Below are 27,513 nucleotides of genomic sequence, written 5' to 3'. Positions count from 1 at the left end.
ATGGCACTCACCCTTTATATATTTATAAACATTAATAAGGTCACTCCTCAGTCTCCTCTTCTCCAAACTAAAGACACCCAGCTCCCTCAGCCTTTCCTCATAAGGGAGATGCTCCACTCCCTTCAGCATCTTTGTTGCCCTGCGCTGGACCCTCTCCAGCAGTTCCCTGTCCTTCTTGAACTGAGAGGCCCAGAACTGGACACAATATTCCAGATGTGGTCTCACCAGGGCAGAGTAGAGGGGAAGGAGGACCTCTCTCGATCTACTAACCACCCCCCTTCTAATACACCCCAGGATGCCATTGGCCTTCCTGGCCACAAGGGCACAGTGCTGGCTCATGGTCATCCTGTTGTGCACCAGGACCCCCAGGTCCCTTTCCCCTACACTGCTCCCTAATATGTAATTTCCCAACCTATACTGGAACCTGGGGTTGTTCCTGGTGCTTAAAAAGGAAAGTGGATAACACATTTTAACTGTCGTTAACTAACGATCAGTATATCTTCAGGGAGCTGAAACAAGTCAGGTGTAAGTCAATGAGCAACAACAACTAATGCGGAATCTCAAAAAACATATTAGAGAAAATTCTACACCTATATTTAAACCCCTTTGGCTCCAGGGAATATATGCTCAGAGCAGCAATCCTAGCATGTTTTCATTAAGAATATAGAGACCGATTTTGAAGCGTGAAAGAGTATTGTCAAGATATGTCATACAATTTCCCTTTTAAAAGGAATTTTAGGAGAAGAATCCTGATATTTACATATTATCAAATCTGCGCTGCCACATTTTTATACAAAGAATGCATAGAAATAGGGATGGCATAACAGGGAAAACAGGTTATTCACTGACTTGAGTGGCATAGTGATTTAATAGAGAAATAAGGCTGGGGTTTTTTTAAGAAGAAATAAAGCAGCAAACTCTTTGAGGCATAAAGAAGTTCTAAAGAGAGTAGATAAGGAAAATGCCACAAAGGGTATGTGACCTCCTATGACATATATAAGAGCAACCAAGCAACTGGGCTAAGGAAGACCAAGGCAGGAAGGGATCACAGAATCACAGAATCGATCGGGTTGGAAAAGACCTCAGAGATCATCAAGTCCAACCCTTGGTCCAACTCCAGTCCATTGACTAGATCATGGCACTAAGTGCCATGGCCAATCTCAGTTTAAAAACCTCTGGGGACAGTGACTCCAGCACCTCCCTGGGCAGCCATTCCAATGCCTGACGACTCTCTCTGCAAAGAATTGCTTTCTAATCTCCAGCCTAAATTTCCCCTGGCAGAGTTGAAGCCCATGGCCCCTTGTCCTATTGCTGATGCCTGGGAGAAGAGACCAATCCCCACCTGGCTACAACTGCCCTTCAGGTAGTTCTAGAGAGTGCTGAGCTCACCTCTAAGCCTCCTCTTCTCCAGACTAAACAAGCCCAGCTCCCTCAGCCCCATAGGGCTTGTGTTCAAGTCCCTTCACCAGTCTTGTTGCTCTTCTCTGGACCCGCTCCAGCACTTCAATGTCTTTCCTGACCTGAGGGGCCCAGAACTGAACACAGTACTCCGGGTGTGGCCTCACCAATGCAGAGCACAGGGGAAGGATCACTGCCCTTGTCCAGCTCATCATGCTATTTTTGATACAGAAAAGGCAGAATTAAGACAGAATTAAGACAGAATATCATTTTTTTCCAGCAAGACTATAAAAATCTATGATAAAAAAAATCAAATCAAATGTCCTGCAATCGCGAACAAGCAGTAAACATTATGAATTTTTAAAACCTATTTGAAGGGTGGAAATCCTGCATGAGAACAGAGAGAGGAGAATGGCTAATTAAAACTAGCAAGCAAATGCAGTCTCTCCAGGCTGGTTCCTTCGTTTCAGGCACAGCATGTTCCTGGATCCAGTGCAGCAGGCAGGGCGGTTGGCACCGACGAGTCGAAATGCTCTTTATACTGGGAACACAGAGTGCATTTCTATCAGATTTGGGTGTACACAGACTGCACTCTTCCATTCCAAATCACCTGGAAAACACCATTCAGTTATTCTATACACACATTGATATTTCCTCTAATCTCCGCAACGCATATGGTAGGTTTGCGGGAGTTACTGGAGTTTAATTTTCTGTTTGTTGCCAAACACCAATCATGTCATTTAAAAAAATAATCTATTGAACTAATTCTTTGGTATCTAGTGAAGGTGGAAACGACCAGTCTGGGTAAACTTGCAGAAATATTTTCCAACGTAGTGGAAATTTTTTCATTTACACATAATTATTTAAAAATCCACCAAAATGATAGAAATTTGCTATTCTTTTCTGTAAGAGGAAAATGTTTAACATTCACCAATTTGAGGGTGAAAAAATATGAATAATATCAAATATCCTAGCTCTACTGTTTCCTTATTTTTCTACAAGGAGGAACTCCAATATATAGCCCATCCTAATATTCAGCTGGTGTGAACATCATAAATATCGTAGCAATATTTATGTACGTTCATCATTTTAATGTCCCAAGTATCTGAATTTTGGACACTGAGTACTTGGGCTTCTGAATTTGAACCTGTCATCAAATAACTTGATTATGAAAAAAGGAACTGGAATTGTTGCTTCTGGCAATCACTCTGGATTTAGTTTCGTGCATTCACCAGGCCACAAATGACTATCTAAAATTGCTTAAGTTTGATCAGAATTAAAAACAAATAAAAAACTTTCTTTTCTGGTTCCATTAAGCCATCTCAATTTTGCACAATGTAACAGTGAAGTTTGCACATTAAGTTCCTGGAAGATCGATTTTCTTTTAGATGGGGGCAGAGAGGGTAGGAAAGTGTGTTTCACTTGGAAAAGAAATAACCAAATGCCAGCACCATGTACAAATGTATGCTACAAAATGTAATTTCTTGTGGCTTGACTACAGGAAGAAGGGAGGTCAAAGATGCTATTAAAGAAAAAGAGGATCTATCTTAGGCCATTTAAATAATAACGCACGATTGCTTCATGTGGTATATTTCCTTACCGCCTCATTCAAGAGTTTGAGGTAATGAGATTTTCGCAGTCATCTTTTGAAGAATATTCAGTAATCTAATGGCTGAATCCAGACCTGAGTGAAGGTCCTGCAAAGTGTTACATGCTCCCTGAAATAAAAAAGAACAAGACTTTACAGAATTAGCCCTTTATATCACATTCCCAATTAAAAGGGAAGAAACTCTAAAAGAGAGCTATAAGGGGAGAATGTGAAAGTAATTGATTAATTAATGTTAATTTGTGTTTTTCTCTGGAGGTGTAGATATGCTACAAATGAAAACCACCTTAAGTACTACATTAAAAAAATAATTATAAAAAATTAAACAAATAAAACCAACAACAAACAAACACACACGCACAGTTTTTGTTGCCACCCTGTCTCAGGGGAAAAGGTCCAAGCCAATTTGGGCTGGGATGCAGAAGAGTGGAATTGTGTATATCTTTGTTTCATATGTATGTATACATTTTATTTTTAATATAATACTGTGCAAATATATAGATAGATATATAAAAATACCTTTGAGAATTCTGTGTAGGAATTCTTTGAGAATTCTTTCTTTGAGAATTCTATGTGTCAAGAAACTATGTAAAAATAGGGTTATATATGTCAAGTTGTCTAAAAACAAAAATGGCAAAGTGAGAAAGGAGCTCCCTTAGACAACGGCTTCCGATACAACTTCTGTGTACGCAATCGCATTATTTTTTAAAGACAAAAGTTCCACCTCAGCCAGAAGATAAGGTCGTGAATTCAAGCGTAGACACCCGGGGTTTGATTTGCAGACAAGCTGAAGACTCACAGCTGTAACCCAGATCAACAGAAAACGCAGTTTCAACATAGAACATGCTGCAGATGACACACTGCTGTGCAAAACTAGATGCTAGTCATTTCAAACTGGATTTCCAATATTAGCACTCGCTTTTAATCTATGCCCTAGTTCCTATTCACACAGGGGCCAAAACTGCCCGACTTTGCAGGGGTGTCACACTAATTCATTCACAATTGCAAATGAGCAAGATATAACACTGCAAGCATCATGCAAAAGCACTAGGAGGTTTTGCTTTGTTGATGCAAGGTTTCAGTAGCACTCAGTAAATAACAGAAGAACAATGACTAGAAGAAATACAGACCCACCACTTATTCAGTAGGAACTCTGCACACTGAACAAAGCAAAAGTCATCTGGAACTAGGAAAAGGGTGATTTAGAGTTTCATAGGTGACTTTGATCCTGGGACTTCTAAATGTTTGACTTGCCTGACTTTGAGCTTTTTTTTTTTAAATATTAGTATAGGTTTGGACAAGGTCGCTTGTATGTAAATTAGACTAATTTAATGTTACTGGGTGGAATTCAGACTAGAATAGAGAAAATTTCCTATAACACAGATGAAATTTAAAGGGTTTCTGGTTGTAATTAAAGGTATGCTAAATTGATATAGAAGCAAATCTGTCTGGAGGGAACATAATGACTGCCCTTGTAATGAGTCAATCCAGGCAGAGAAATGTTCAAACCCGGTAACACCTGCTTACATAGGCAAAAAACTATGATATATGTATTTATCACGTCCTTTTTTTGTTGTTGTCTCTGTTCTATCAGCCAACAGTTGTCTAAGTATCATTATGACTCAGAAATAATCAGAACTGCTACTGCTGCTTCTAGACATGAGAAGTGAAAAATACAGCGTCTCTCTTTCAGGGTGAAAAATCCATCGAAAAGGTACGATGTTGCCTGGTGGGTCACGATTGTCTGATCACCTCCTACCGTGCACACAGAAAGACTGTAGAGTGTGTCCAGCTGAAGAAGACACGGCAGCTGCCATCTAAAGCACAAAATCCAAACGGATTTAGACATCTCGCAGGGTTTGCAGATAGATACCTGAGCATTGCATCTCTTGAAGGCAGACTTCCAGATCTCCCAACATCTCATTTTAGGTGCCAAAATCATCTTTCTGAGGCTGCCTGGGTTAGCAGTTTGTTCACGATAATACAGGCTAATGATAACACAGATGAATCTTCCTGCTCTGCTGGGTATCAACAGAAGGGAGGAAATTCCTGTATTTGTGGCGGCAGGCACCTGCCCCTTCTCACATAGACCCTTGACCACTTCTCTCTCAGCTACTCACCTCAGAATGTTTCTGTTTGACGTACAATCCCAGGACCCCTCTGATATGGGTCCCTAAATCATATCCCCTTGGCTGATAATTGCTGCTGCAGCCTGACAGACTTGACTCCAACACCATTTTTCTCATGGAAGACAAGAGGTGCTACTAAAAATCTGTGATGCAGAAAACAAATTCTTCAAAACCAAGTATGATTTGTTTTGTCAGAAGGTATACAGCACTCAGACAAATGGACTTATAATAACAGAGACCAAGGCATGTACTGTTTCGCTTGGTGTCACCTTCAGCCTCCAAGTAGATGTGATTTAACCTTGATGTCCTCTGCTTTCTCAAGTATCTCGTTAGAGCTGCCCAGCCCCTGGTTGTCCATCAACCTCCAGCAGCCTGTGGCAGCTGCTTGTTCCTCTCCCCAGCCAGTTACAACTGTCCGGTCTTCTACAGATGAGTGTCTTCTGATCTCCTGCTCTTTCTTAGCAAGACAGCTCTGCTGCTTCTGTTAGGACTCTGCAGCTGCAACTCATGGATATAAATACAACCATTTTGTTCAACTATTTCTGGAATGCCCTTATTTATCCCCTTATGTTACGTTTCTTGCCTGGTTTTCACTTCTTCTCTGTTCCACTATCTCCCTCTTATGTATTTCACTTCACATGATGGAACTCACTGCAAACAGACAGACAATATAATCATGCAAAACAATTCAGAGATAGAAGGATGGATGTACTGAGCAGAGAGACCTTGAAGGCACGTTTGCTCCCAGGCAAGGGACACAAGCAAATCCTGGTCACTGTACAGCCAGACCAGGGCTGTTTCCATCCTTCCTGCTCCTGTAGCTGGAAGCTATGGACTTTATTACCCACTCTGAGCTCTCTTCTTCTCCCTTGCCCTCTAGAATACAGAATTCCTCTCAGAAACCAGATTAAAATGGATCTTTTAAGAGAAGGCATCAGGCTCGTCCTTCCCCTGTGGTGCACACCCTACTGTAGCTTCCCATAGGAACCCTATGAAAGTGCCATTCTCTCTGTTGCAGAAACCTGTAACTGTGTTGTAGATGTTCAGAGAGATGAAAAAGATCATCAGAGGGATGACTTCAGTAGTTTTGAACAGCATCGTGTCTACACTTTGATTTTCAGATTCAGCATTTAGTGATATTTATTCCTGTGTCAGCCAAGTCTTCCCCTGCAAAGTAATTTTTGCTTTCTCACAACCCAAGGGAGCAGAGTTAGCATAGACTAAATGGCATTTTTCCATCTTTCTGGAATTCTGGGGGTGTGAAAGCCCAGAGAAGGAGCTGTAAACATGAGAGAGCATAGGGGGTGGGGAAAAGTGGGGAGGAGGGAGCGACTGGATGAACCCCCCATCGCTGATTGAACAGGACACTACATTTAGATGGAATTAATTTTCAGTGTTGAAATTATGTTGCAGTAGTGATGGCCAGAAGAAAATATTGATGGCAATAAAATCAGAAGACAGGACGTTGACACTATTTATGTCAATTTCTCCAGGTTTCATCCCCATCTGCATTATTGTTGACACCTCATGTAACCAAGCAAATAACTCTCCAAGAACCAAGGAGTGAAAGTAAATGATTACAGCTGCCATGAGAGTCCTATATATTGTAGTAAGCAAACGTACCGACTCATTATGACCTTGATCTAACAACCGTAGCAGTCGGCACAATGGTTGGTCGGGTACTATGTTTTTAAATGTTATTTCACGAAGAATGTTTATAGAAAGTTACACTTCTCTTACCAGTTTTCAATTATAGAAAGGAAAAGGCTATGGCGGAGTGGGAAAATAAAAATGAGAACACAGAAGGAAATCAGAAGTGAGTGAACCAAAAGCAATGAGCAAAACTCTTTCAATAGTAGGGTAGGTTTTCAAAACTGTGTAACAGGTCACAAACAGTAGGGGACACTTACTTGGGTCACCTTAGCGTTGTGTTGATAGGCGTCCCTTCCAATTTCATCAGCGCAGAACCTGACTCTCCAAGCATACTCTCACACATCTAAATAACTTAAAATAAATTACAGCAGAGTCCTGTCAGCTTGTCATTCAGTCACTCTGATGGAGCTTCTCACGGGGGATCTTTCCAAAGGGAAAGAGGATACACTGAATCATAAGCTCCCATTTATTCAAAGCCATGAAGGCCGGATTTGGGCAACTGCAGTCAGTAGAAAAACTCCCGCTGACTTCAATGGACTTTGCATCCTACACTAAGTTCTCAAGAGGCATTTGCCTTGTCTTTAATTCAGCTGTTTCACCCCTTTCCTTCAGGTGTACTTGCCATTTGGTCAAATTAGCTGTTGTCAGATTCAGGAGACAGATGGGATTTGGGATCTGCCTGTGTGGTTGCCCCTGCTACATTTTCATTTTATACAGCTGCTGCTCCTTTTTTCATTTGAAAATGACTTTTTTTTACTTGAATTGCTTTCAAAGGCAGTCTGTCCAGCCCAGCAGATGCACTAATGAGGGTTCTTTATCTTTAAAATGTGCAAAGGGTAATTTTCTTGTTTCATTTAATTTTAGAAAGATTTCAGTCGGTTATTTTTTCAGTTCACATTTAATACCAGAATGAAGGGACAGAAACATAAGATTCTTTGTTCTAATCTTTAATGGATTAGTGGTATTGATCAAAGAGCTTTGGGTGCTGATGTGAATTTGTCACTTAATCTCACAGGCATGTTTATCTATTTACCAAGAAATCAGAGTGTCAAGCTAGCAATGGTATGAGGCCAAGGGCTACTACATCTGCCTCCATAGTGGGATACACTTCATAAGGAAAGGAAATAAATGGTCAAATTATATATCACTGCGTATCAGGGTGGGGATTGCTGTTTCTTTTTCTAACTCAGAATTTCCCTTAGCTTCAGCTAAACCGCAGTGGTTTCATCAGGGATGGAACAATGCAAGACAACATTCTCTATTAAATTAGGTAGTAACCTGTGCAGTGCATCTTAATGGGAAGAAAAGCTGCATCACTGGGATTTCTTTCTTTTTTAATTAGATACAATCAGTGTGATAAAAGGACATCGAGCGGTCTTGATTTTCATTTCAGAGAGATGTGATCATACTTACAATATATTTGTTAGGCAATTTAAAAAAACACCATATTAGATTATTAAATTAACTCTTTGCATCTATCATACTGGTAAATTAAATCTGAGTCACCTTGAAGAAATAAAAGTTTCAAATTTTAAAAAGGGTAAGTTTTTGAGGGGAAAATAAGATTTGCGTGAAATTAATAATGTGTTTATTGTGCGTTCAAAATTTCAGCTCTTCTCACTTGCTCCGGGGCCCTTTATGGAGAGAGAATTCTAGGATCCTGACGTTATTCACAGGAGGAAAAGATAACTGGGAAAAACTATGTCAGTTGAAGAACTGTGTAAAATCACTGTAACTAGAACCTGGCAGTGGTTAAAGAAGAACAGGGGGTAAAAAGGAGCTAAGATAGGGTTGCTGCCAGCTGCGCAAAGCAGAAGGGTAAAGAGGACTTGCTGTCCTGCCAGGGAAAGAAGATCCATGATGACAACGGAGAAGGGAAAACAAAGAAACACTGTTTATGCAACCGGGGTTGAGAAGGTCCAACATTTCTAGTCATGTGGCAGAGATGGTGCAGGAAAAGCATCGCAATGCTGTGAAAACCAGTGCTGCAAAGTAAACTGAAGAGCCAAATGAGCCGGAGAGGGTGCAAAGTACCAGCGTAAAGCACAGATTTCTTGTAATAATAAAAGATGGTCAGCTATCTTCCATGAGTATTTGAGGAGGCTGCAAGCCGAATTCAGATGTAGCACTGGCTTTTCATTATCAAGACTTTCATATAATATTTGCTCCTGGAAATTAAAGTTCATAGCATTCTGGATAAGGTATTTGCATATAATAATCTGATCTCTTTGCTCTTTCTTGCTGCCTGGTTTCTGGTTCCTACCACCAAACTCCAGGCTCAACCTGTACTTTCTGTCAGTCTTGTTCCTTTAGCTGAATCTGATGCTGCTACTTATTCACAGCGTCTTTCAGCTCAGCTGATGTTTGCTCAGAGATGGCACTTCTCCTGCAGGCTCGGGAGGCTCTAATGTTTTTTAGCACTGACATGGCTTAAATGCATCAGCTGGGACTGATTCAGTTTCCGCACGCTTGAAACTTTTCTGCTCTGGGTATAATGGTTACTCAAGCATATCTGCTTTTCTTCTACCGAGAACAATTGCAGGTGTTTTCAAAGCTATGGATGGTAACTGCAAGAGCCTGGCAGCACAGACTGGAGAGCTCTTCTGAAGCACTGCTACAAACCCTTCTCATCAGTAACTTCATAAGAAGCATGTTAACCCCGAACTTTGGGAGCCACATTCAGCTGTATAAAAATTATCCCACTAAAACAGAGCTCCGGTTCCCTCAGAATACCCTGCGCTCAAACTGTCCTCTTCTCACTGTGTGCTTAGACTGTAGACTTCTTTATAAATCTCTGTTTGGTTGCTTCTGCTTCTGCAACTTATGTTTCTGACTGTCAGTGTAGTCTTCCACATAGCAACAGCTTTATTTTCTCTATTTAAGATAAGTTTCCATGAAACTCCTGTTAGTTGGAATGAAACAGCTCAGCAAAGTTTCTTAACAACATGTAACTCACATTTTTTTCCTCCACCTGCTCCAGGCTGGGCATCATCTCAAGCACAGATAGAATCAGAAGACAAAGCAAGGAGGTCTATAAAGGACATTATCACTGGAAAGAGGCACCAGAATTTATAACCTGCTCTCTCTGGGCCAATGCTTTAATGCAAGTGAAGGCCTATAGCTATAAACATTCTGCCAACAGTACAATAAGAGTGACATCCACTAGAAGTTAAGCATTTCAGTTTGATAAAATCATAGTAATTGCTTGTATTTTTTAACAGAATAATTCCAAAGATCATGGAGAATAAGCAAACTCTTTTCACATGAGTTATTTTTCTCCTGGTTTGGACAGTGGAAGGAACAAGAGAGGGCACAAGGACAAGGCGAAGACCAGAAGAGTCACCCAAAAAAAAACCCTATCCAATTTGTTCAGACCTGAAACAACAAAAACCATCAAACATTCCTGCAGAATGGAAATGCATGTATTTAGCTGGGTCCGCAGGCCATCAGATGCAAACAGCACTTGACTGCTGCTCCCAAGCACGCTGCCCTGGATGCTTTACCATTTTTTGCCCAGGTGGAGCAGATTCAGGCCTGGTAACCTCCAGAGCCATCCCACTTCTACATAAGCAGCAGAGCTTGTTTACAAGGAATGTAAACCATTAAAAAAAGAGATGCTGAGGAAACTTTAGAAATGGAGCTGTTGTCAGCAGAGATTAAATTGTATACCAACAGCACGACATTTATGCACTGCTACTTAAACTGTGACAAATGGTTGCAAACATGATAGTTGCAGGATCTTTAATCTAAATGAATGGTGCTTTTAGCCTACCTCTGACTGGAATTCATTTTGGAAATAAAGAAGCATTTCCTACTCGGTTATGTATAGAATTACACCACCAATGACTAAAAGGGCAGGAGTCGCAGCTTTCACAGCTCTCGACAGTGCCACAGTGCACTGGAAGGGCTAGAACAGGCTGTCTTTATGTATTTATTCCCTTCTGAGTCCCAAGCAATGTCTCCAATGTAAATAAAGTCTTTACCTACCTGTCGACCTTACAGAAATTGTTTTCAAGGAGTTTTTGCTCCTCTTTCATTTTTCCCGTTATAACAACATGCATAATGTGAGCTCATATATGGCAGCAGGGATTACATTAAAATGTAATTTTTAAAATTACAAATATATCAAACAACAAGCTATTCAAAAATCATTTCTATCATTATCAGTTTAAATGTAATATTAACTACTGGAGAAAACTGATAGCATAGGTAGGTTATCCTACTTACGCTAAATTTATTCCTGCATTATCCTCAGAGACGCTCAGCTGAAGGAATTAAAAGCACAATTCTTACAAACAAGTATTTGCAAAGTGATTTTTTTTAGTGTTTATAGTCTTGTAATACAGTATTTATGAAATAATCTAATTGCAAACATTCCAAGGTGTTCTTCAGCTGATAGCATAAAATTCACTCCTTTATCCCATCCCCACCACCTCCAACTCCCTATTCCCAATCACTGGCTTGACTGTACTCCTTGGAGATTTTGGAATTAAAACAAAAACAAACAAACCAAGGAAATGGGAAAGGATGTCAGGTGAAAAATGTTTCTTCAAGAAAGGAACAACTCATCAGAATTGCAAAAATGTGACTCTGGCATATAAGCAGATGCCCACACTTGCATGGTGTTTCTGCAGGAGTCCCCTTGCACAACTGCAAGATTTGCAGGTCGGGGGGAGACGTGGGGTGGTGAACTGAGCGACAAACTAAGAAAATGATCCCTTCAAGTCGCCACTTTAAGCCCTGAAGTTTACTCCAGCTTTTTGTGCGGCTCCTATATTTTTAAAAAGACAATAAAAACAATCTTCCCCGTTCCTTTTTTTTTTTCTTTTGAGGGAAAATACAATCTTTGTTCAGAAGAAATTCTTCTGATGAAATACTTAACTTAGAGCAAGGTTAGAGCGCAGCCGAAGCTGTGTGAAGAGCAGGAAGGCACTGCCACCTCGTGGAGGGTGTGCTGAGGCCGTTCGGGCAGCCAGCCTGATGAAGGGGATGAAGCTGATGAAGCTGATGGATGAAGCTCTGGGATGAACCCCACTCCAGCCTGCAGCACCTTGGCCTTTCCGCCTCGCGAACGCCACCGACAGATATTGTCCTTCTGTGCGCGCTGCCATGGGAGAAAAAACAAGTCTCTGTATCTTTGGAAATGATAAGAATTTTCCTTAAGGAAATATATGTGAGCAAGCAAGATAAAAGACTTTTAAAAATGCATCGAATGCTGAGATCGGGATGAAATTCTGAGTTACGTTGCCTCCAAGGCTGCTGCTGCACTGGGAGATCTGCACCTCAGCAGCCCACTAAAGAAACCAGTCCCAGCACAGAGGCAGTTTTGACAGGGAAAGGTGAGCTGTCTGCTGATGTAGCAGTAACACCTGCCACCAAAAATCACATTAGAACAGTAAAGCAGGGGGTTTATGGCAGATGCAGAGATGCCGGGCTGCTGTGGGCACAAGGGTGTCCATTGAATCACCCCCTGATGGGCACAGAAGTGCTGACAGAAACCTGCAGCACGGCCTGCGGTTATTCTGTCCACCCTGCTGGGAATTGCCTGGATGCAAGAGAGTATCACCCTCTCATTTTTTTATATCAGTGTCTGTTATTTCAATATATTAGAGCTGAGATATTCAAAGCTGCCTGAGGGTTTGGAGAATTAGATTCAAAATGTTCTAGGCAGTTCTGAAAATTCCTAAGAGAGTGATTTTACAATGCTATGAGTCTGATCCTTCAATCCCTCCTTGTGTAAGAAGCGCTTACTTAGAGAAATAGTTTAAGTAGTATTGTCTTGGAGCCAAATTTTGACATTTAGCTGCTGGCCATGCCAGTAGCACATTTTTTCTCATGCTCTCCAAGCTACAAGTAAACTCAGAGCGAGCAAAATCTACCATCTTGCCTATGGGCAAGGTGCTCCCCAGGATGTGCACCAAGAGAGGAAAACCTGTAATTCGGAGATGCTGTAATGGTGAGAAACGCACTCAGCGCACCTAAGTGGAAAACGGGTTCCTTATATGCTGTGTGAAAAGTGGGAAAGATTTTAATTATTTTACAGAAAAAAATGTGTCTTGGTTTGTTTGCCTGCTATTGTGCTGTGGGTTGTTTGGTGGGGGTTTTTTGTGGGCTTAAAATCCAGCAAAATTAACGGGCACAGAGAGAGGAAGAACAGACGCACATGTCGTACCATGATACATTTGCTTGTAATTAAAAGATGCAGCAGAGAACAGGCTGCTCTGAGTCCTGAACCAACTACCTGCTGAAGATACAGAAACCCAGTGGGGAGCAGTTTCGGTGTCCCAGGACAGACAAAGCCCACGTGGATAAAAGACAGACTGACGACCATCATCAGTCAGACACAGACAGATAGAAGGTAAAGCAAGCTTAACTCTGGTTTTAAAGTGATGGAGGGATAAACAGGGCTTACCAAAAGTGTACAGTCCAGGGGAGATGAGACACGTTAGGCTTTTTGCATAAATTTTCAGGGAAACAACTATATGCAAGCAGTCCACTCAGTTAATCTTTCAGCCAGTCTAACCAAGCCCAACAGAAAGGCTTGAAGGCCCTGTATTCCTAACCCAGTTTATCAGCACAAAAGCTGAGACAGCGATGATGCACTTGACAACCCCATCAAGAAAACAGCTGCAGCGTGAATCAGAGCTCGGTCATAATCAAGCTCCAAAATAGGCACAAAACAGTGGGAAAGCGGACTTGAGGAGTTCTGCATTTTGTAGGACTAACTACTCTAACACATTTCTCTCTACCACTAAATTTAGTGGCTGGTTTTCCTTCCCAAAGCATTTAGATTATTGTATCTCAGGTGGTAAAAAAGGAGATGGGGTGGAATGCTGATTTGATTTAAAAGAACAGAATGAGCAGCGGGATTTCATTTGGAAAGGAGCACAGAGACAGACCCATCTTTCGGAAGAAACAGCCAGGAGAAAATGAAAAACAAGTCATATCTCATGCTGAAACCACAGTGCCTGTGAAGAAAATCTGGCATGAGTAAACGATGGGAGCAAATATTCTCAATTCAAGTCTAAAATAGCACTTCCAGGCAATTCAGCCAGTGCACCAGAATGGGTGTTCAGACCCCACAAAGTAACCTTGAACAAGGTGTAAAAAATGCTGTGCATAAGAAGCTGGCATGAGTTTCTAAAATGCCCTAAGTGTCTGATTTGATCCAGTGAAGGGTTATGAAATGAGGAAAAGCTGAGGTTTCTCCACCTTGCTCCCAGCTGGTAACTGCACTCATCATTCTTACTGTATGTAGGAGATGATGGCACACTGTGTGAGGATGGATTTTGTTACTGAGGGTAGAGATGAAGAGCCTAGATGGTATTGGCAAAAGCCTGTCAGGGACTTCAGCATCACAAAACTCAGACTAAAAATGATGGTAAGCTCAGATCTGTGTTACTCTCTATCAAATTCACTACAGCTTGGAAAGTTCAGAGGTGTGGAGGAGTTTTGCCCACGTCTACGGCAGATTCGGATTCCAGCAACTCTTCTCTCCTGTCTGTATCTATTAAAGTCTTCTCCTTAGTGCCTGCTGGTTCTCAAAATACACATGACAAACATCAGAGGATTTTTCTGCAACACATTTAGAAAGCTCCACAATGCCGAGATTAGAGAAGGATGCTACACCAATAAAAGCAAAACCCTTATAAAGCCTTTGAGGAAAACATGAGGTTACTACGCTTTCTTCAATATACTTTGGTTTCTAAAGTGCACTATTCCAATCACTTCTCAAAAATGATTTAAGCATATTTGGATGAATAACTTGCCACGTATTATCAACTAACACCAACTAAACATTTCCAGGTCTTGCAGAAAGTAAAATATAGATTCAAATAAACATGGTTTCAGTTCTTCAGATGAAAAGCTACCCCAGTTAGTGACACATAGTACCAAACCATATCCTAACTTGCAAGAATCTTGGTCTAGTTTATGAACAACAAATTAACCTTGATTAGTAACATGCCTGGGAAGAACTTGGACACTAATTTCCCATGAAGGCAGTATTTTAGTAAATCTCCTACACCCGGATGTTTAAGACAGTTTCACTACATTTCAGCCCTTGTAACTTTATATTTGTAGGTGGGTATTTGCTCCCTGTCAGCACCCAGCTCCCCATTCCTGAGCAGGTCGTGCCTTTTAGCTCCACACAGCTCACGCATGCCAGAGAAAATCTCCTTTGTCATTTGCACACATTGAAACTGTGAACGTTGCCAACGCGGCATCTGAGCGTTGCGGTGGTACCTGGGGGTCCAGCCCGGTCTCCGTCACACTCAGTATAGTCCTTGCCTCCAAGGAGCTAATTCGCAATGAATAATTTAGGTGACAAACTTAAGTCTGCTTGAGAAATACCCATGAGCAGATTTCAGTTTCTTCAACCACAATCATTAGTCAAAATACGCTAGAATAAAGGTGGGGTGAAAGAGGTTGAGAGGAAGAAAGATGAGGGAAAAATGAAGGGGATCATGCCTGTATTTCTGGGCAGCACAGCATGACTCAGGCTCCTAATTTCTATTCCTCATACTCAATAGATGACATTAATTTGGGCAGAAGAGAGAGAAAAAAAAGCCTTTCCAGACTATGAAAGTAGCTTATATCAGAACTAAAGAACTAATGCAAGTTTCACCACTTTCCATTCCAAGTACAAGACTGTCTACTTTAATTACGGTTTTTCTATCATACAGAGGCACCAGGGTGCCTATAAGAAGGGGTGGAAAATCCTGCTTAGTGCCTACCTCACATGCAGAATTCCTCTACAAAGCACAAGCAGAACTCAAATAAAAGCCTAATTCTGGGCTCATTCCATGTCCACCAAACAGAGTGATGACATACTAACGACAAGCAAGCAGAATTACACCAACATACTTACACAACGATGTTGCCCCAAACATTACAATACTTAATATCTGACTTATCCCTTATCAGGTGACTTTGCTGCTCCAGGTTTGTGGCCTTGAGGGTATTCGTACCACTTTTTTTTCAAGTCTAACATCTGACTTGCAACTTGAATTTCTCTAGGAAAGGGAAAGGAGCTAAACTGTATTTTACTGTTACCTAGTAATTACTGTCTTTTTTTTTTGTTCAAGTAAAATAAAGCATCTATTTGATTAAAAATGAGCATGTGGCACTTAGAATATTGTGTAAGTAGCTGAGAACTGGCTCCCTGACTCATAATGATCATGTGCAATTTTTAAGACTGAACACCAAAACATACAGTGTCCACCTTCCCTTTAGTCCTTCAACACAGAATAACAATTTTGAATTAAAAGAAATGTGTCCCCACTCCCTTCCTTTCCCTTCAGCAAGTTTGGCAGCTAGATTGCTGCCCGAGGAGCGAGCACAAGCATATGCAAGCTCTGTGGTATATTAGCAGGATTTTTTGACAGGCTTCTTTATTTTTCTAAACGTGAGCGAGGGATGTTTGTTATATTTCTTATACAAGCGAGGTTAACAGTGAATATCACACACAGCAATCAGTCAGGACTAAAAACATTATTTACAAGTTCAGATTCTAAATGTCGCCTTCAGAAAGATGATGTTTGGGGTAAATAATTGCTCGGGATTGTCTAGAAGGAAGCTTATCAAGGCAAGTACCTCCCAGGCAGGCAGCAGTTCAGTCTGCTGAAGACACAACTCTGGATGGAGCTGCTTCAAAGACGGAGAAGATAACTAGACAGATCTGCCTTGGAGGCAGGTCATCAACAAGGGGACATCTCCTAGACAGGTACCTGTTCTTGTCTGCCTGGAAAGTGAGTTCTGAGCCTTTGTACAGCACCTTTCAGGCAAGGAACTGATTCGGGACTGCCTAGAAGGCAGGTCAGCAGGCAGATCCGCCTAACAGGCACAGAACTATGCGAGTCTGCCTCTCCATACCTTCAAAGATCCCAAGACAAGAATTTCATTGTAATGATTTCAGCAGAAAGCCATTATTTCCTGTAAGAAATAATTTTCAGTACAGATGCTGCATATGTCAAACTGCAGTTTCTTTTAACGACACATTCTTAATGCCAGACACAAGAACAGAATTCCTTTCTACAAGGTTCTGGTGGTATTCTTAATATAAAAGGAAATGTTCTTTTATAAGATTTGGCAGCGGGTTACTACAGAGAGAAAAATGTCCGAAAGAACTGGAAAAAAGAAAACTGACAACAGACACACTAAGAAATTGTATGAACTCTACCCACATAAACACAGATGTTGGCGCACTGTTTTCTGTCCCATCAATGTAAGCAACAGCAAAGACTGCAGTGAAGGTTTAGATACAATTGGCAAAAGCAATAGAATTAATTTAAATACCATTCATTTCAAAAATATCTCCAATCAACAAGGACCAGTGTTCTGAGCGCTGTGATAGTGTGTGCTGGCCCAAAGTGAAGCAGAAGCCTTGGACGGAGAGTGCTTAATGGCAGTCTGAAGTGAGAAAGAAAACACTGTGGTGCTAATCAGGAGTTGTTTATTACGGAAAGGTTGTATATCCCTAAGAAAGATTCGGCAGCATCCCCTGTGAGGGAAGAGCGCTGTTGTGGACAGTCATCTGGCTAGTGGGCTATCCCAGTCTATTAGGACCCCACAAGGTAGATTGGAAGCTGTAGTTATTTTAAAAGAAATAGAAGTAAGAAAGAAGAGATGTACAAGGTTCCAAAAGGTGCTGTAAGACAGGTAGTAAAGTGAGCACATTGCAGGGAGAAAGAAGTGATAGCTGTTGCTGTAGTGCAAGTTGTATTACATAAAAGACAGAAAAGAAGGAAATATAAACCAGTGCTCCAGTTGCTAAATTTAATATTCTGTTCAGACCAACTGATGTAGTAACCAGTATGCTGTAAAATATTGTGACAGTGAGTTCCCACAATATAATATCCCACAACACTTCATATTATTGATGGTCTCTTTGAGGGTAATAGCAGGCACAGCAAAGACACCTGTCTTGCAGGGCGTAGACAGAAAACACAAGGCAAACAGCATTTATTTCAACTAAACCAAAACAATTTGGCTCAGTTCAGAGCACCAGTAAGACACACTTTGTACCTGCACAATCTTTAAAGACTTGTGTTAGGCAGGACCACCTGGTCTGCCAACTGTCAGCAGGAATCTTAATGAGAGTGACTTATCTTTTCTTAGTCATATCCCCATAGGCACCTGAAGAAAGGTCAAATAATCTTTGTAGACAGATTTCAGTGTCTGAAAGCTTGATCTCTGGCGTGCAATCTGTAATGTATGTAAAAGACTTACTATATAACAAATTCAAGGAAGAAATTCTATAGTATAAATAGAATTCATTCATATACTTGCAGTATACATGAGATTGTTATAGTCTGCACAGCCCCTTAATCTAAATAGTTTAGTCAAACTTATTTTACATTATCCTTTTACATTGATAGAGTCAAAATTTCGTACCAAAAGCACAATACTGGCATCAGTCCATGTTTGTTTGGCATCAGAGAGTAGCCTTTTAAGCTTTCAGACTGTAAACTCTTTGTTTGCCACAATTCACTTATTATTTATTAATCTGTATTATTCCAGCTCCAAAGAACCACTGAACAGACATATTCATCAATAGCTTTGGATTTAGGATTAGGATAGAGTTAATTTTCTTCTGAGTAGCTGGCACAGTTCTGTGTTTTGGATTTAGAACAAGAATACTGTTGATAACACACTGATGTTTGAGTCGTTGCTGAGCAGTCGAGGACTTTCCAGCTTCCCAGACTAACAAGCAGGTGGGAGTGCAGAAAAGGTTGGGAGGGGGCACAGCCAAAACTGCTGACCCCAACTGGCCAAAGGGATATTCCATATGGTGTCATGATCAGTAGGTATTTAAGTGGAAGACAAAGGGGTGAAGAATGAGTGAGTGGCTGTGTGGGGCTTAGCTGCCACCTGGAGTTCAACCACAACACCATTCCTGGCCACACAACTACGCTTAAAGACCTTCCCCATCTGCCAGGCTGCACTGGGAATTGCCGTTCCAGTACACCTATTTCTCTACACGGCACTACAACGTTGGTTGTCTTCTTTACAACACACATTTGAAACAGAAATAGCTCTGTTTTTATACACAGACACACACACACATATATTCCACTTCACCGTCTCTCAAAAAAATTGAGAATATGAAGAAATTTACCTTCACACCCACCTTCTAATATTAGTGTCATATTTCCACCAGCAGCTTAAAACTGGCTTCCCCGGTGTCAGACTGGAACAAATTGCTAACCAGTGAGGACCAACTCTTGTATTCTGCTTTTCTAACACTGAGCAATTATGAAGTAACCTTAAAATCTTGCCTACAGTTCAGAAATTGATTATTATTCTGATTATGCCATCAGTTACAGTGGTGCAGAGACAGATTAACTCGACCAGTGACAATGAAGTCGGTTCTGACTTGAACCTGAGTGACTGAAATTGAATCTGTCCTCTATTTTAATTTGAACTATGGAATCATGATCACAGATGTCTTTGTTAACAGAAGTGTTGGTGTTCAATTGAAGTACAAAGGAGAATAAAGTGAAGAATCTAAAGAATGTCAGATTTTTAGTATCTTCATAGAAGGACACTCAAAAAGCTAAGAAGAGGGAATGAAACCATACAAACAACTTCAGTTGTGGTTATATTGCAGAAGCTCCAGTAATTATACAGCCAATTATACTTCTTTCATAGGTTTTGGGATATCTTTCTATTTGCCAGCCCTACACACTTGAAAGAAACTATTGAAAATACATCTTTTAAAGTATCTACAAAATCTTGAGTGGTATAGCGCTCTCCATGAAAGGATATTGTAAAACTACAAATACGAAAAAAAGCAGCTTTCTTTGCAAGATCTGGCAATCATGGGGGAGAGAAGATGGAACAAATCAAATGGCAAGAAGCATTTTGAAGTGTTCGCAATAGTTCTTCCACCCAAGTGGACGATTCTACATCTCATGCTCATGTTCATTATTACAGCAGTTAGGTATTTTTTAGACCTAAAATTCAGTTGCATTTCTACAGTAGCATTCCACCTGTTTAAAAAAAAAAAAAGAAAAACCACTGGTCTCTTTGATACCTAATAATATATCACAGAATCACAGAATTGACTGGGTTGGAAAAGACCTCAGAGGTCATCAAGTCCAGCCCTTGGTCCAACTCCAGTCCATTGACTAGATCATGGCACTAAGTGCCATGGCCAATATCAGTTTAAAAACCTCCGGGGACAGTGAGTCCAGCACCTCCTTGGGCAGCCATTCCAATGCCTGACCACTCTATCTGCAAAGAATTGCTTTCTAATATCCAGCCTAAATTTCCCCTGGCAGAGTCGAAGCCCATGGCCCCTTGTCCTATTGCTGACTGCCTGGGAGAAGAGACCAATCCCCACCTGGCTACAACTGCCCTTCAGGTAGTTCTAGAGAGTGCTGAGCTCACCTCTAAGCCTCCTCTTCTCCAGACTAAACAAGCCCAGCTCCCTCAGCCTCTCCCCAGAGGTTCTACTCTTATAGATCTCTGTGACCTGGAAAACTCTGGGGAAGCTAGAAAAACTGGGTTATCCAGGAGTGATCCAACCTGCAAAGCCTGGATAAGACATTGGAAACAAATGTAGGAAAGCATTAGTTTCTGCGAAGGCAAAACCATGGAACGTGGGGTAGTGAGACAATACACAGACTGACCATCATGCTGGTGGCATGTCGAAGTGAACAGAAAGAGCACAAGCAGTTGGTACTTTGTCATAAGAATAATTTGAAAAGTCCATAACACTTTGCTAGATGGTGCTTCAAGTCTCTTTTGTCTATAAAAGCAACCAGAGCACTTTCCATGGTTGGGGCACGGACTCACATGGGAAAGAGCAGCTTCCACCAGAGCTCTGGATTCTCACCACCATGAGGATTTCCAGATGGATTGGCAAAGGATCTCAGCCCCCAAACCACACGCCACAGCTGAACCTTATGGCCAACATCTTCCCAAGCACCGGTCAAGCTCAGTTGGGATGGATTTAAAAGCAATGAAAGAAGAGAGTGAGTGGGGAGAGCTCTGGCTGCGTTTTGCTTTAATGAACAAAAAAGCCTCTGCACAAATACTGCTTGCGAAACATTCTGTTTCCGAGGGCAGGTGTACTGTCCTTATATCATTTCAATTTGACAGAGAAAAGAATGTGCCTTGTCATCATTCCGCTGAATGCAACCACGATCAAAAATTACTTCTGAGGCAGTTAATAACAACTTTGAGAGTATCAGCAGAATCGTGTAAAACACCACTTAGATTTGGCAAGTTTAAACAGTTTTGAAATAACAGGTGAGTAATATATTTGGATTTGCTTCCGTGGGCAGCCAGAGCAGAGAAAATTACTGTAAGACAAATTTTTTGTCAAAAACTCAAGATAAACAACTCAGCTGCTTTTTGTCAAGAGTAACAGAGTGGGCGTACAAATAAAACGCAGTAGGCAGGATGTCTCTGGAGTTTAACAATGCCCCCAGCACTCCACCACGCAGAAAACTCGTTAACACACTGGAGAATCACGGCACAGATCAATTCAGATGAAGAACAGCGATTGTAAGTGAAGAGCTTGCAAGTGAAGAGGTAAGTGTCATGCTGAATCTGGCTGGGCAGAATATCAAGAAGGGACTTGTTAGATCCCACATTAATCAAGCAGGCGCAGCCCAGGGCAGAGCTGGTCCTGCTCCTCCCCTACCTGGGTTCAAAATGTGTAGAGGTTATTTATTAAAATCCAGAAGGTTCACCATCCCACCTGACATGACTTAAACACATGAAGCCTTAAATCCACCTCACGTTTAACGTTTCTTCATTTAAAGTGCATTGTGCAAGCCCTCCTGCCCCAAAAATTCTCCTGTATAGTTCCATATTTTGACTACTCCTCAACCTTCTCTCCTTAAAATCATTCTCTTACAGAACCTTTATAGGGTAAAAAGCCATTTAAAAGATTATTCTGTCAACACGTATTGTATGGCAGTCATATTTATTAAGAGCATCAATAAAAGTGGCAACTCTGTCATCCAGGTTTGTTGTGAAGGACAGAAGTAGTTGTCACAACCAGCCAAAGTCACAGACAGACACACATATAATGAATAACATTTTGTCAAATGTATTGTTCTCAACTGTGTGGACATTTCCAGCCATCCACGTCCTTTATTTGTTTCTCTTTGTTAGATCCCTATGGAGTCTTCCTTGAATCTGCCAAACGTGAGTGAAACATCTCACGGACCTGCTTTCTCACAGTGTAAGAAGCATCCTGGATATTAATGTGCAAACAGAAGCATCATTAATTACTCCACACACACTCAGAGGCCTGGTGCCTCTTTGTGACAGAGAACAGCTCACAACTATACCAAAATTTAGGGATGTTCAATATTCCTCCCCTATGAGGAGTATACACAGCACACCTATGGCAACAGGAGCACCATGGTGTGAGGCAGAAAAATAGGAACACTGACATGCCAAACCAATTGTTTTTTGTCTATAGGATTATTATGTATTACTGCTCTTGAATAAACAGGGGACTCCAGCTGAAGTCAGGGGGATCTGCAGGCACAGAATGATGCCATAAACTGTTTTTAAAGGCTCTTTTGTCTCTTTTGCTAAAAGTGAAACAAATTTGGGTTATACTTCCTATATAATGGAAATACATTTGGAAGGTTCCTTGGCTGTGAGCACAGACATTCTGAGCCACTAATTGGGACTTTTTTCTTTTGTTATCCTCTAATTAACTTGCTCTCTTCACAGGTAGAGCTTTTCCAAATTATCTTCAAAATTCTTCTTTCTTTTATGTAGCTCCTATTAACACTGTTCTTCAAACAATGAAGGCAAATTAAGAAATGCCAGCGACTAGACTGCAACTGTATCAATCACATATTTCATATTTCCAGTCTTTTGGATACTGTTGAACGTCTTCCTTACCATGGCCATCAGATACCTTTCTTCGTGTAGCATGAAGGCAAATTTCAGGGAAAACCTTATCGCTACACAGAAAATACTGCTCAGTCTTCTGCTTTACATTCATGCAGCCCCATTCTTGCTTGTTATTAGCAATTCAGCAAATTGTAAAATAACAGCAATCCTGCGTTACCGCACCTCCCTTGAGGAATATGCTCCCCCTAGCACTTGCATAAATGTTATCCCAATCAATAACCTAGTAATTACAGTCACCAGCTTTTTGGCCCTTTTACAAGTCTCCTTATCTGGAAAAAAAAAAAACCATTGCTTGCTCTACTTTTTCAAACTGCCTTGGAAACAGAACTAGAATCATTCAGCCACCCCTTTGTCCTTAACCCCTGAATTAGCTATTGCTGTAATGTCAGTGAAAATAGTTTTGTTCTTCTCTGCAGACGCAGCATCATTTTCTTCCTGAGTTCTCCTTATTCCTTTTCTCATTCCTCCAGCTTATCAATAAGCCATAAATTCTGATTTTGGTAATATGAGTAGTAGATTTGTCTCAGGGTTCTTTTTGTTGAGGGGGCTTGCTTCTGTTTGTTTTACTTGCAGTAATTAAAAGAAAATCTCAAGAAACTGAACTGCTAAGGACAGGACAATTGTGGTAAGCAAATGACTGAGCCTGACAAACAATTATCAACACTGCTCAGCTCCTAGAACATACCAAGGGTGAAATCCTGCCTCCATTAAAGTCAATGGGAGTCTTGTCACTGACTTCAGCTAAGCTAGAATGTCACTCTAGAAACATTGTATGTGAGCAAATGGGAGAAACCCACATGGAAGACAGTGCAAGCTTGTCTGGGAACTTCATTTCTCAGGAAACCAAAAGCAGCACTTCTAAGTATTGAAATTCAACTTTGTAACTTTCTAGATCATTTACTTTTTCAAAGGTTAAGCAGACAGAAGCCAGAGCTTTTAGCACTATGGAAGTATTATATAGTCACATTCACACACTCTAGGGAAAACTATCACCTGCATGATTTTGAACCAGGCCTTCCCAGCACCTGATGATGAAGAGCCACATCCCGCTCCGCACCCCAAAGGAACCGCTTTGGATCAGTGGCAGGGCGTTCGCCTGCCCATCGGCCTCGTCTTTCTGCTGCCTTTGCTACCAAAGAACCTCAACCTGAAACTGTGTGTATGGCATCCACATTTTGTTACAGAAGTCATAAAAATCTCCAAAACATCAGCTGATGGGAAGCCAGAATCTCCCCCCCTTCAAGTAATATATATATTAATCACCTTAAAGAAGTTTTGCTCATTAGTACACTGATGTATGGTACAATTAAAACAGGCTGCCAAACAGAGCTGATGAACACAGCACATAGATGTAGCCCTGCAAGCTGGTACTAGATGTATTTTGAGAGGCCATGACTCCCAGCCAAACATGTCAAAGCAGCTGTCTGTCCTGAGCGTGCGCGTCCTCGATTAAAGAGATACGACTCTGCTAATCCAGCCCTGATGGGGGAAGAAGGATTAATACTTAGACAATATCACTGCCACAAATAAGCTTCTGGGATCACAAAAAAAAAGAGTCAGTCAAGGATGCTTCATTGGGTAGACATGATTCATTTGAGAAAACCTGCACCGTGACCTTTCATGAGTTTCTGAGATCAGGCAGGCTGTCAAAGTTCTATGGAGAAAAGAGGAGTAATCAACCAGTGCTCATGATGACCTTTTAATAAGTAAATGGTTGAGGCCGGCAGGCATTCTGAACAGAATGAGGAATTGGTTTTGTATCTGTGTCTAGTGCTTGCTGGGGAGGGTGATGGAATCCATTCCTGTGCTTGTTCTATTAGCTCCTTCCAAGTAATACATATATACATATATAGGTATATGTGCACAGCTGGAACGGCGCAAGGGGGTGCAGATTGGGTAAAACTGTCGAAGTCTGCACACTCTGAGAGCAGGGACGGGGCCGTTCCCACCATGACCCGGTGCCGCGGATGAACCTGTGTCCGCTGGAGACCCCCGGCCCCCGCTGCAGGGCGCAGGACAGAGCACCCGGCTCCCTGCAAACCGCCGTCGCGGGCTCCCCTCGTCCCGCCGACCCCCCGGCAGCGGGGAGGCGGAGGAAAAGGGGGGGGGTTTCCGCGGGAGCCGCTGCCGGATCGAGCCCTTCGCGGCCGCGGCGACAGGTGCGGCGGCCCCCGGCTAAAAGCAGCAACCGCGCCAGGCACGACCTGCCGCGCTACCGGCGGGACACGGGGCCGCGGCGGCAGGCAGGGGCAGGGGCCCATAAAAGTCATGGGGCGGCGGGGCGGCGGCGGCGGGCGCCATGAAGGGCGGCGAGGGGGCGGCGGAGCAGGCGCGGGCAGCGGGCGGCGGGCGGCGGCGGCGGGCGCGGGGAGGCGGCGGGCGGCGGGCGGCGGCCAACGCGCGGGAGCGGGACCGCACGCACAGCGTTAACACGGCCTTCGGCGCCCTCCGCCGGCTCATCCCCACCCGGCCCGCCGACCGCCGGCTCTCCAAGGTGGAGACGCTGCGCCTGGCGTCCAGCTACATCTCGCACCTGGCCAACGTGCTGCTGCTGCAGCGGCGCCAGGCCGAGGGCACGGCCACCGCACAGCCCTGCCCGCAGCCCTGCTCGGAATCCTGCTCGGAATCCTGCTCGGACCCCTGCCCGCAGCCCCCAGCATCCAGTGCCACCACGCCGAGGCCCATCTGCACCTTCTGCCTCAGCGAGCAGCGGAAGCGGGTAAGGGGCAGCTCCCCAGCATCTCCCTTTGGGCACCGGGATCGTGTCTTGCAGAGGGTGGTTATGGGTCTGGTTTGGGATTGTCCCAGCCGTGGGTTTGGGGGTCTCCCTGGTGTCTCCTGACCTGTGTTATTTATCCCTCGTACAGCACCGAGAAGGAGAGAAACCGCTGTCTGGTCCAGCTTTAAGTGGACACTAAATCGGCCAAGAAGCTCACGCCAGCCTTGTACGGACGGTACAACTGCTCTGGGTAACATCGCTGCACTCATGCTATACATTTACTCTTAAATAACACAGTCCTAAAAAAGTTGCTTTTGAAGCCTATGTGCTTTGTTTTGCTTTGCGACAGGTTTATTCAGGGTATTTTGCAAATGAAATCAAACGCTGTTGAGACACTTGCACCTGGTGCGGCAGCTATTTTAGTGCGAGAAACGTTAAACCTCAGCAGCCAAGCCCTGAGCCTGGTGTCTCCTAAACCTGTCTCATGATGAAACTTGAACTTGCAAATGCACAGTGTCCCCTGTCAGGAGAAGCTGTCACGAACATATCGTGCCGTACGCCTTCAGCCCGGCTGGGCTGCACGCAGTGCGGCCGCCCACTCCTGCAGCTGTATGCTTAGTCCCGGCCTGCGGGGCTGAGACCAACAGCTGACATGCTCGGGCAGTTGGAACGATGCTGGAGGATTATTTTAAGGTGTTCACAGAAAGTCAGGAAACTTCCAGAGAAATCACCACCATTTGCTGTGCACATAGGCACGGGATGTAGCCAGGACAGGAGAGGGAAGCAGAGAAGTGCTGCGTAATCGACGCTCTCTTCTTATTAATGGTGGAAGTTGTGCCAGTCCTCTAAATAGAATCGTAGAATCATTTCAGTTGGAAGAAACCCTCAAGATCATCGAGTCCAACCATAACCTAACTCTAGCACTAAACCTTGTCTCTAACAACCCCATCTAAACACCTTTTGAACCCCTCCAGGGATGGTGACTCCACCACTGCCCTGGGCAGCCTGTTCCAATGCCTGACAACCCTTTCCATGAAGAATTTTTTCCTAATATCCAACCTAAACCTCCCTTGGCACAACTTGAGGCCATAGCGTGGGTTGTTCCTAAATCTGGCAAGCACAGGGTAGGGAGGGTTTCCCAAGGGCTCTCTGCGTTTCCCCGTCACCCAGGTCATTCCCAAGTTGTGCCTGTACATCACTGATGCCATTTATCTCCCTCGGTTTATTAACTTGTATACTTTTTTATTTTTTAGAAGTCTAAAAAGCAAATGTGCGTTTTATGTTTCCAGTTTTGGACGGCAGCAAAGCAGCAGGCTAAAATCTTAAACCCCACTAACAGTGGATTTAAAAAAACCCCATATAGATAGTTTAATTTTGCAATGTTTTTATAGTTATTTATAATACATTTAATTTGGCCTTAATTAATCTTATTACTTTGGGAGGCACTCTGTATTCTTTAAAAGCTTGGGAATGGTACCACTCTGAGGAGCTCTCCAAGGAGTCCTTGTCTCAGTTTCTGTCCCCGATGCCATCTGCTCGCTGCTCCCGCCAGCCCCGCTGCTCCCGCCAGCTGGGAGGACTCAAGAAGCGGCGCCACGTTGCTCACTTTGCTTTCTGCCCAGAATTTTCTCATCTTCCCCCAAGTGCAAAGCAAATCCTGGCATTTATTATGAAGAACGTAGCGAGAACAAGATCTTGGTGTATTGCTCGTGCAACTTCACATGGTTTACTTTTCCCTCTCCCCTCCCCAACGTGCACTGACCGACTTTCCTTTATCATAAGGAAAAAATCTGTTGTACCTCCAGAACCTGCTGTAAATTTCTCCTTTAAATCCTAATCAAGAAACGCACCGAAGCAAAGTCCCAGCAATTCCACATCATGTCAGTCTACTCACTTATTAAAATCTCCATGCTGTGTTTGCCTGGATTGAGAAGATGCTTTTTGCTTTTAAAAGGTTTCTATCATGATTTTATTTACTAAGGAACTTTAAATGGCTGCCAGATGATGATCTTTGTTTTGCTTTGGCATTGATTGGTGAAGCTGGAACTCTTCCATGTTTATACAGAGTGAGTTTTAATTTATCTATTGTTTCAGTATGTGTGTGGGGTATAGATTTCCAC

The 27,513-nt window shown here is 42.6% G+C and overlaps 2 protein-coding genes across 2 annotated transcripts in view; both read left to right on the top strand.

The window, feature by feature from the left end:
- Positions 1-24,853, top strand: part of LOC308041979 (von Willebrand factor D and EGF domain-containing protein-like) — a gene marked incomplete at its 3' end in the record, with an annotated part of 254,731 nt that extends 229,878 nt beyond the window's left edge. The window contains exons 29-30 of the mRNA XM_080346976.1: positions 23,687-23,833; positions 24,683-24,853. Coding sequence (XP_080203102.1) covers positions 23,687-23,833; positions 24,683-24,853 — 318 coding nt within the window. The remainder of the gene's footprint in view (positions 1-23,686; positions 23,834-24,682) is intronic.
- A 120-nt stretch (positions 24,854-24,973) lies between these two features.
- LOC308042117 (basic helix-loop-helix transcription factor scleraxis-like) lies at positions 24,974-25,592 on the top strand (the record flags this gene model as incomplete). The annotated part of the gene is made up of 2 exons (XM_080347216.1): positions 24,974-25,393; positions 25,542-25,592. The coding sequence occupies 2 exons, from the start codon at positions 24,974-24,976 to the stop codon at positions 25,590-25,592; spliced, it is 471 nt and encodes a 156-aa protein (XP_080203342.1).
- Positions 25,593-27,513: the final 1,921 nt, after the last annotated feature.

This window comes from Nesoenas mayeri (assembly GCF_963082525.1).
Source record: "Nesoenas mayeri genome assembly, chromosome: 6".
In the NCBI taxonomy this organism is placed as follows: Eukaryota; Metazoa; Chordata; class Aves; order Columbiformes; family Columbidae; genus Nesoenas; species Nesoenas mayeri.
This window is presented reverse-complemented; position numbering and strand designations above follow the sequence as displayed.